The sequence below is a fragment of the Quercus robur genome, chromosome 10 (genome assembly GCF_932294415.1).
Source record: "Quercus robur chromosome 10, dhQueRobu3.1, whole genome shotgun sequence".
Classification (NCBI taxonomy): Eukaryota; Viridiplantae; Streptophyta; class Magnoliopsida; order Fagales; family Fagaceae; genus Quercus; species Quercus robur.
This window is the reverse complement of record NC_065543.1, coordinates 39,030,277-39,040,173: the sequence shown is the minus strand read 5'-3', so window position 1 is coordinate 39,040,173 and position 9,897 is coordinate 39,030,277. Positions and strand designations below refer to the sequence as shown.

Genomic DNA, 9,897 nt, shown 5'->3' with positions numbered 1-9,897 from the left:
TGTGATACAATTAACCATAAATTGAACTTGAAAGCATGATTTCTTAATTAACTTGGCATAAAACTAGTTAATTCATAACAATCGGGATCTAAATTCCCAACACTATTTTTTTTTTTTTTTTTTTTTTGTTTCCACTTTAAAACCCACACATTTAGGGTCCATTTAGATACAGCTGAAAATTGAAAACTAAAAATACTATAGCAAAATAATTTTTAAATGTGTGAATAGTACTGTGGAACCCATTTTTAATGAAAAAGTTGCTAAAAACTGAGGTCTGTGGATCCCGTGAACAGTGCACGGGACCCACTGATGTGTTGAAAAGTGGCTGAAAAGTCAAATATTACGGCTATTGTTCATGAACAATAGCTGTAACAGTGAATTTTGTCTCTTGAAACGCGTGTAAAAAAAGAGAGTAAAACGCTGGAAACGCAGACGTGGGTAGAAATAATTTCTACCCAAATGCACAAACGCAGATGTGGTCACAATTTTTTTTAAAGATAAAAAAGTCATTAAAAATAGTAATTTTTTTTTCTAAGTCAAGGCGGTCCTGCGACCACCCTAGACACAATATGAAGCTGCCCTATTTGAATATAGAAAGAGAAATTGGCAAAAGGATAATTAGATAAGTTAGAACTAACATAATAAGGGGTAGGTCTTAGTTTGGCACAATAATAAAAAGAGTGGGGTTATATTTAAAGTGACATTTATCAAAAGAAACAATATATATATATATATATATATATATTCATGTTCCCTTCATTTATTTAACATGTGCCTTAATACATGAAACTTAATATAGTTTCTTTTCTTTTGTAATGAAACTTAATAGTTTCCTGCTACTATTAGAGAATAGGGAACACATAATTCCTCTCTTTAATTCATGGACAGAAGGTAATAAGGTAATCAGGTCTACCAGAGCAGGTAAATGTGCTGTCTGGATCATCATAAGCATTGCTATAAGCTTGACGGCACTGCTGCTTAAATAGACGAGAATAGTCTGTAGGTGGACATGTTTGTGGAGTATTAAAAGTGCCAGTGCAACAATAGTTTGGCTTATTGAAAGCAGTGCATGCACTCTTACAAGCAAGCACTCTCCCATCAGACCCTTTCATTTGAAGCTTTGTTGGGCATGCCATGGTCACGTTGGTTGGACAGCTCGAGGCCCTGCAATAACCAGACCCACCATGTGTGGCTACCGAAATAGGCAAGTTGAACCCATCTACAAGGCTAACGTGGTAAAAATCCTGTCCACCATCTGCTGCTATGGTGATTTCCACTAAAGAAACTGGCGAGATTGCACCATTACCTTTACACGCAACCTAACCATTGAATAATAGTTAAATGATTAAATTTGTAATTTCTTAATTGTTTAAAACTTTTGAGATAATTGAATAGGAGCAATTGATACTTCTGAGTTCGAACCTTATCTTTATTCTACCTTCTATTTTAAAAATTAAAAAAAAAAAAAGAATAAAAATCTCATGTTTTGTAGTCTACTTATTAAAGTGAAGTCTGAACTCATACATCAGAGAGAGAGAGTAAGAATAATTGTAAAATGATTAAAGTCATTAATTTTCTAATAACTTAAGATTTTGAAACAATTAGTAATAACTTATCACCTGACCAGTACCACATTCAGCAGTAGCACAAGTGAACTTTCCAGAGCAGTCGGTAGAGCATTCGGTTCGGGCCCAAAACCAACCTTTCCAGAGAGGTGGGGCATCCAATGATAAGGATGCTTTAGATGATAACTCAAATCCAGTATTAGATAATTGCGGTTGGTTATCCGCAGTTAGGGTTCCTGGCCAAACAGTATTTAGACAGTTGTTTGTGAAAGTTATTCTAGCAGAGTAAGCACCTGCATGCAACATATATAAAACAAACTCCTTGTCACCATCTAGAACATGAAAACAAAACCTTTCTTGTAAGTAGCAAAAAGACGTAGGAGATCCATATACCATTTTTAAGGGTAGATACACTTATCATTATGATCGTTATCATTCAACAGGTTGCAATTTGAAACCACAATATTATTTCTTCTATTCTATTTGTAAGAGTTATATTAGCCCGAGATCCATTTGTTGACTCAGCTTCATTGTAAGTACGTAAAAGAGTGGAAGAGAATGTATTTTATTATATTGAGAAATTAAACTATAACAGGTCTATATAGATAAATAAGTAAATAAGAATGTGACCTGTTCATCAGAGGGGCACTATACATTTCTTACTTTACATCATCTTTACTCATTACGATTTCATATGCAAAGTGTTTACATATTTATAAAATGTGGATAACAAGTGTATATTAACAAGTGTGAAAACTTTTCACATAAAATCTAAATATGTGTTTCATGTGTAAAATAAATGAATATAATAGCAACACTTTGGGAATTCGTGGGGGTTTATGGCTTTATTGTCGCAACCTAAAATTTTGTGATTTTTTTGGAAGAAAAGAGAGAGAGAGAGAAAAAAAGAAAAGAAAAAAAAGAAAAAAGACGAGGCTTACTGACAAAAGCAATGTGCTAATGCATATCAGAATTTAGGAACTAATTCCTGAGGCATACCAGATAGGAAAAAGAAGGCCATTGTAAGGCTGTAGAGTGCCAAGGTTTTCGTCATTGTACGATTGTTACTCATGGTGGCAACGAGTAATAAATAACAAGTATGATAAACTTCTCTCAAAAGGTATAATGAACTTGGGCAGGTGTGGCGTATATATAGAGGGAAATTATTCAACCGTCTGGGCCGGGCTATTAGGGTACTGAGCTGACCTTGGTAATCTAGGCTACAAATTCTTTGTTCCACTTTTTGTATTTCACTTTATGTATGTTTTATCAAATATATGGTATTCATGATTGGTGGAGTATAAAGTGAAACACAAAAAATAGGACAAAGGATGTGTATTAATTACAACTAATAGAAATAAGACACATTATAAAAAATTGATGAAAATAGCCATAAATTTAACTTATTTTCAAGAAGGTTGAAAATTAACTTATTTACAAAAAATCTAAGGCAAAAATCAAAAAACAAAATGTTAAAAGCTTTTTGTCAAACGGACACTAACTCGTGTTCAATTGGAAACCAAGAATTAATGTGACTACGTACTCAAGTGCCACAACAATGGAATTTCTTTTTTATTATTATTATTATTATTTTTTGGTGTTCTAAGATTGAATTTTACTCTAATCTAATTTAATTATATAAGTGTATATATATAAAGTTTCATTTTGGAAACTTAAACATTGGTCTTTATTCCCCACATCCTACAAGCACTTATACTCTTGGAATAACCATCACACTAAGAGTGTATAGTGATAATGATGGTATTTCTCTCTTCCCTGGCTAAGAATTTGTGTGTGTGTGTGTGTGTGTGCAGATGTTTTGGTTGTATCTTAGTGGGGGAAAATGGGCTTTTGCCATTATTTTTTAAAAAATCTAGTATAATGTCCTTGTTTTGAAACTATTAAGTACTATATCCCTATTTTTGAAACTCGATTTTAACAAAATCGAGTTTTGTATAAAACTCGATATCCTCAAAATTGAGTTATAAGTTAATTTTTAATTGAAACTCGATATCCTCACTTAAATTTTTTTTTTTTTAAATTAAGTGCAAAATATGCATAGAACTTGACATTACTAATGTTGAATTCCACCTATAACTTGAATTTTTTTTTAAATCAATTTTTAAAACAAGGACACAGTGTTTAATATTTTCAAAACAAAGACATTGTGCTAGTTTTTTTCAAAATGAGGGCAAAAGCCCATTTTCCCTTGTCTTAGTGTGTTTGGATGATGAGAAATTTGAGTGGAGAAGAAAGCAATGATTTTGAAAAGGACGTGTGGTTGGTCATTATGTGGTTTTCTCTTTATAGGTTTTGGAGACTCTTGTTCTTGAAGTCGAGATTAATTAATAATTGGTTTCTATCCTAATAAATTGGCGACTATATAGTGAGAGTACATGCCAGTAAAAACTCGAAGAATAAAAGATAATATTACTTCAAGTTCAGACCTTTTTTACTTAAGATGAGTCGAGAAAATCAAGAGTGAGCCATTGTTGTACACCAACATAAAATAGATCATAGCTTTGATAGGTTGGGTCATAGAATAGCTGAAGTTTGATGCCTTACCTAAGCAATTCTCAAAAGAAATGGCAGAAGTACTTTGAATGTGTCCAATTACACTTTGTAATATAGGCTTAGGACAAAACTCTGGAGTGGTGAATGGTCCTACTCCTTAGACCAATAATACACTAGGGGCCATGAAAGGCCTTCGGGATATGCTGAGGTTAACCAAAGTATACCACCTCGAGTAGAACAACCTAGAGTTGAGCCACTTCGAGTAGAGCCACCTAGAATTAATGGAGTCACCTTGAATCACAATTCTTAGGGTGTGTTTGGTTGGCGTAAAAACAGGGAGGATGGAAAATAGGGTGGGAAATACTGTTTTCCACTGTTTGGTTGAGGAAAGAAAATAGAAGAGACAAAAAATAGGGAAGAAAGTTTTACCTCCTGGACCCACTTTTTTTATCCTCCCAAATTGGGAGGAAAATGAGGAGGAAAAAGTGATGATAAATGTGTTTTACACAAATATCCCCACTTTATTACACTCACCTACCCCTCTCACTTTCCCACTATTATATAATAAAGACATAATAGTCAATTTATATAAACTACATTTTTCATACTCCCCTTTTTCTCTCCAACCAAACAAAAAAGTTTTCCACCTTCCCACTTTTCCACCCCAACCAAACACACATGAGGGAAAACCAAATCTTTTCTATCCTCTCATTTTTCTATTCTCCCACTAATTTTTCATCCTTCCACTTTTCACCCCTCCAACCAAACAAACCCTAGGGACGACTTCCCAAGAAAAATCACTAAGACTCAAGAATTGGAGTTCGAAGGGCATAAAATACCCTATGACTCTAGTCTTGAGAATGTGAGTTTAGTGGTTAAGAGATTGATAAGGAAGACCATGATCTTTCAATATATAGAAAATTATGGCCAACCACAAAAGATGAGTTGGCTGATTAAAAATTCACCAACCATCTAACTCGAGAATTAAAACTCGGAGGGCATGAAATGCCATTATGATTTTAATATTAAAAAAAAGTGAAAATTTAAATGAAAAGAGATTGCCAATAAATGATTGGGTGAAAATATCCAATCAAATTCAATGTCATTATTTGATGACAGAGATTGTAACAATATTATATGCTCACTCTCAGTGGGTGTATAATAGAAAGAAATGTAAAATTTTATACATTGTTTCTTAAAAATGACATACATCTGAAAATATATAATTGTATAAATTTACAATGACGTTATTCATTTTATATTTAGTTTTTTATTTTATTCTGAGGATGAATGAAGAAATTGGATGATGATTATTGTTTTTGAAGAAAAAAAAATTAAAAAATTAAAAAAATTTGATGCAAGATATTTTGATAAATAAGTATGTAAAATAAAAAGAAGAGGTAAGTTTTTATATTAAAATAGATATGATTTTTTTCACAAGTTTATGTGAATTTCTTACCAGCGAAAGACATAATGGACCATTGTTCGATGGCCCATCCTTAAATCAATAATTCGTGATCAATGGTCATTATCAAAGTTGTATATTTTCTTACTTCAAAGTGGTATCCACCGTTCGATGGCCCATCCTTAAATCAATAATTCATAATCAATGGCTATTGTCAAAGGTGGAGTATAAAGTGAAACATAAAAAATAGGACAAAGGGTTTGTATTAATTATAGCTAATAGAAATAGGACACATTATAAAAAATTGATGAAAATAGCCATAAATTTAACTTATTTTCAAGAAGGTTGAAAATTAACTTATTTACAAAAAATCTAAGGCAAAAATCAAAAAACAAAATGTTAAAAGCTTTTTGTCAAACGGACACTAACTCGTGTTCAATTGGAAACCAAGAATTAATGTGACTACTCAAGTGCCACAACAATGGAATTTCTTTTTTATTATTATTATTATTATTATTATTTTGGTGTTCTAAGATTGAATTTTACTCTAATCTAATTTAATTATATAAGTGTATTTATATAAAGTTTCATTTTGGAAACTTAAACATTGGCCCTTATTCCCCACATCCCACAAGCACTTATACTCTTGGAATAACCATCACGCTAAGAGTGTATGGTGGTAATGATGGTATTTCTCTCTTCCCTTGCTAGGATTTTGTGTGTGTGTGTGTGTGTGTGTGTGTGTGTGCGCGTGCGTGCGTGCGTGCGTGCGTGAGTGTGTGTGTGTGCAGATGTTTTGGTGTGTCTTAGTGGGGGAAAATGGGCTTTTGAAACTATTAAGTACTATATCCTTATTTTTGAAACTCGATTTTAACAAAATCGAGTTCTGTATAAAACTTGATATCCTCAAAATTGAGTTATAAGTTAATTTTTAATTGAAACTCGATATCCTCACTTAAATTTTTTTTTTTTTTTTAAATTAAGTGCAAAATATGCATAGAACTCGACATTGCTAATGTTGAATTCCACCTATAACTTGATTTTTTTTTAAATCAATTTTTAAAACAAGGACACAGTGTTTAATATTTTTAAAACAAGTACATTGTGCTAGTTTTTTTCAAAATGAGGACAAAAGCCCATTTTCCCTTGTCTTAGTGTGTTTGGATGATGAGAAATTTGAGTGGAGAAGAAAGCAATTATTTTGAAAAGGACGTGTGGTTGGTCATTATGTGGTTTTCTCTTTATAGGTTTTGGAGACCCTTGCTCTTGAAGTCAAGATTAATTAATAATTGGTTTCTATCCTAATAAATTGGCGACTATATAGTGAGAGTACATGCCAGTAAAAACTCGAAGAATAAAAGATAATATTACTTCAAGTTCAGACCTTTTTTACTTAAGATGAGTCGAGAAAATCAAGAGTGAGCCATTGTTGTACGCCAACATAAAATAGATCATAACTTTGATAGGTTGGGTCATAGAATTGCTGAAGTTTGATGCCTTACCTAAGCAATTCTCAAAAGAAATGGCAGAAGTACTTTGAATGTGTCCAATTACACTTTGTAATATAGGCTTAGGACAAAACTTTGGAGTGGTCAATGGTCCTACTCCTTAGACCAATAATACACTAGGGGCCATGAAAGGCCTTCGGGATATGCTGAGGTTAACCAAAGTATACCACCTCGAGTAGAACAACCTAGAGTTGAGCCACTTCGAGTAGAGCCACCTAGAATTAATGAAGTCACCTTGAATCACAATTCTTAGGGTGTGTTTGGTTGGGGTGAAAACAGGAAGGATGGAAAATAGGGAGAGGAAAATAGGGTGGGAAATACTGTTTTCCACTATTTGGTTGAGGAAAGAAAATAGGAGAGACAAAAAATAGGGAAGAAAGTTTTCCCAAATTGGGAGGAAAATGAGGAGGGAAAAGTGATGATAAATGCATTTTACACAAATACCCCCACTTTATTACACTCACATACCCCTCTCACTTTCCCACTATTATATAATAAAGGCATAATAGTCAATTTATATAAACTACATTTTTCATCCTCCCCTTTTTCTCTCCAACCAAACAAAAAAGTTTTCTACCTTCCCACTTTTCCACCCCAACCAAACACACATGAGGGAAAACCAAATCTTTTCTATCCTCTCACTTTTCCATTCTCCCACTAATTTTTCATCCTTCCACTTTTCACCCCTCCAACCAAACGAACCCTAGGGATGACTTCCCAAGGAATGAAGAAAAATCACTAAGACTCAAGAATTGGAGTTCGAAGGGCATAAAATACCCTATGACTCTAGTCTTGAGAATGTGAGTTTAGTGGTTAAGAGATTGATAAGGAAGACCATGATCTTTCAATATATAGAAAATTATGGCCAACCACAAAAGATGAGTTGGCTGATTAAAAATTCACCAACCATCTAACTCGAGAATTAAAACTCGGAGGGCATGAAATGCCATTATGATTTTAATATTAAAAAAAGTGAAAATTTAAATGAAAAGAGATTGCCAATAAATGATTGGGTGAAAATATCCAATCAAATTCAATGTCATTATTTGATGACAGAGATTGTAACAATATTATATGCTCACTCTCAGTGGGTGTATAATAGAAAGAAATGTAAAATTTTATACATTTTTTCTTAAAAATGACATACATCCGTAAATATATAATTGTGTAAATTTACAATAACGTTATTCATTTTATATTTAGTTTTTTATTTTATTCTGAGGATGAATGAAGAAATTGGATGATGATTATTGTTTTTGAAGAAAAAAAATTTGATGCAAGATATTTTGATAAATGAGTATGTAAAATAAAAAGAAGAGGCAAGTTTTTATATTAAAATAGATATGATTTTTTTCACAAGTTTATGTGAATTTCTTACCAGCGAAAGACATAATGGACCATTGCTCGATGGCCCATCCTTAAATCAATAATTCGTGATCAATGGTCATTATCAAAGTTGTACATTTTCTTACTTCAAAGTGGAATCCACCGATAGATGGCCCATCCTTAAATCAATAATTCATAATCAATGGCTATTGTCAACGGTGTATGTTTTCTTACCTCGAAGAAGTATTTTTACTTCGATCGGTTCGATGGCACGTGCTTGCATCAATGGTCATTATCATGTTTTGCTTACTTGTTGACTAAAGTAAATGAAGTGATCATCACGTCTCCGCCTCGATGAACAGTGGAAGTCAATTTCCATGATTTCATCGAACTTGAGAACTCGGCTAAGCATGAATATCTTTCTCTAGTGCATTTTTACTTCGATCAGTTCGATGGCATATGCTTGCATCAATGGTCATTATCATTTTTTGCTTACTTGCTGACTAAAAGTAAATGAAGTGATCTTCACGTCTCCGCCTAGATGAACAGTGGAAGTCAATTTCCATGATTTCATCGAACTTGAGAACTCGGCTAAGCATGAATATCTTTCTGTTAGGTTCTAAAGACTTAGATATTTATGTATTTAGAACTTTAATATGTATTGTTGGCAAACCATGATCAAAACAATGTGTTTAGAAGTGTTTTAGTTTTGCTCAAAGTTGTGCATTTATGTAAAGTTGGAATCGAGCTAATGCAGGAAAGCATTATGCATTTCAGCCTGGCTCAATCGATCGAAGGTTGGGCTCGATCGATCGAAGCTCAGGCAGAATGTTTTTTCTACAGATTTTCCAACTCAGCCCTAGTTGTTTTAAAACGTTTTAGGGTTTTCTATAGTAGATTTGTTTTAACCTAGATTTCATAATTAACTTAAGTAATCACTTGGCTAATATATTAGATTAAGGGGTCTATACAAACAAACATTATTAAATGGCTTACACGCATACAGTAGATATATAAGCAATTATATTTTAAAATACTATAATGCGAAGGAAAAGCCAACAATTGCAACTCTTCTTCATCTTAAAATTCTCTGACTCCACACTTTGCATGCTTCTCTTGCATTTTTCACATCTTTGACATGTCAAATAACACTTCTTCCAACTATAGTACCCTACTGTCCCATAATTGGTTTTTAGCCAAACTAAGAACATGCAAAGATATATCATAATTGCATTTTTCACATCTTGAACAAACAACCACCGTCCTAAGCAAGTCGGTGATGACTCCTGCAATGGACACATGACACAACACACTGTTTTTTCAAATCTGAATCTTAAACTTTAGCAACTCGCTTCAAAGGAGTATGCTAGTAAGGACATTCTTGGATAGAAGTGGAAACGATCCCACAATAAAACTTTAGAACACCCCTTCATGCTTTATTTGTTCAATAAAGAGTTCGAAATTCTTGAAAGAAGATCCACCTTTAGTTACACTCTTTTCAGCCATTTGCTTTAGCTTCAGTGCATTTGTTTTTATACAATCATCAGAGAGCAGTGTTTCTATTTTTGTTTTGATTTCA

At 33.0% G+C, this 9,897-nt stretch overlaps 1 protein-coding gene and 1 pseudogene across 1 annotated transcript; both read right to left on the bottom strand.

Moving 5' to 3' along the window:
• Positions 1 to 703: 703 nt before the first annotated feature.
• On the bottom strand, positions 704 to 2,671 carry LOC126702028 (thaumatin-like protein 1). Its single transcript, XM_050400627.1, has 3 exons — positions 2,565 to 2,671; positions 1,620 to 1,858; positions 704 to 1,319 (listed from the first exon to the last, which is right to left on the bottom strand). Exons 1-3 carry the CDS (start codon positions 2,635 to 2,637, stop codon positions 879 to 881), a joined length of 753 nt encoding a protein of 250 aa, XP_050256584.1. The 5' UTR covers positions 2,638 to 2,671; the 3' UTR covers positions 704 to 878.
• A 7,063-nt stretch (positions 2,672 to 9,734) lies between these two features.
• Positions 9,735 to 9,897, bottom strand: part of LOC126704136 (UDP-glycosyltransferase 83A1-like) — a 16,562-nt pseudogene continuing 16,399 nt past the window's right edge.

Bases quoted from the DNA above. Each gene is read 5' to 3' on its own strand.
- LOC126702028 (XM_050400627.1), bottom strand. From the start codon at position 2,637: ATGAGTAACAATCGTACAATGACGAAAACCTTGGCACTCTACAGCCTT. The intron at 1,859-2,564 runs GTATGCCTCAGG...TGTTGCATGCAG, and splicing joins GGCCTTCTTTTTCCTATCTG to GTGCTTACTCTGCTAGAATA. The intron at 1,320-1,619 runs GTGATAAGTTAT...TTCAATGGTTAG, and splicing joins CTGAATGTGGTACTGGTCAG to GTTGCGTGTAAAGGTAATGG.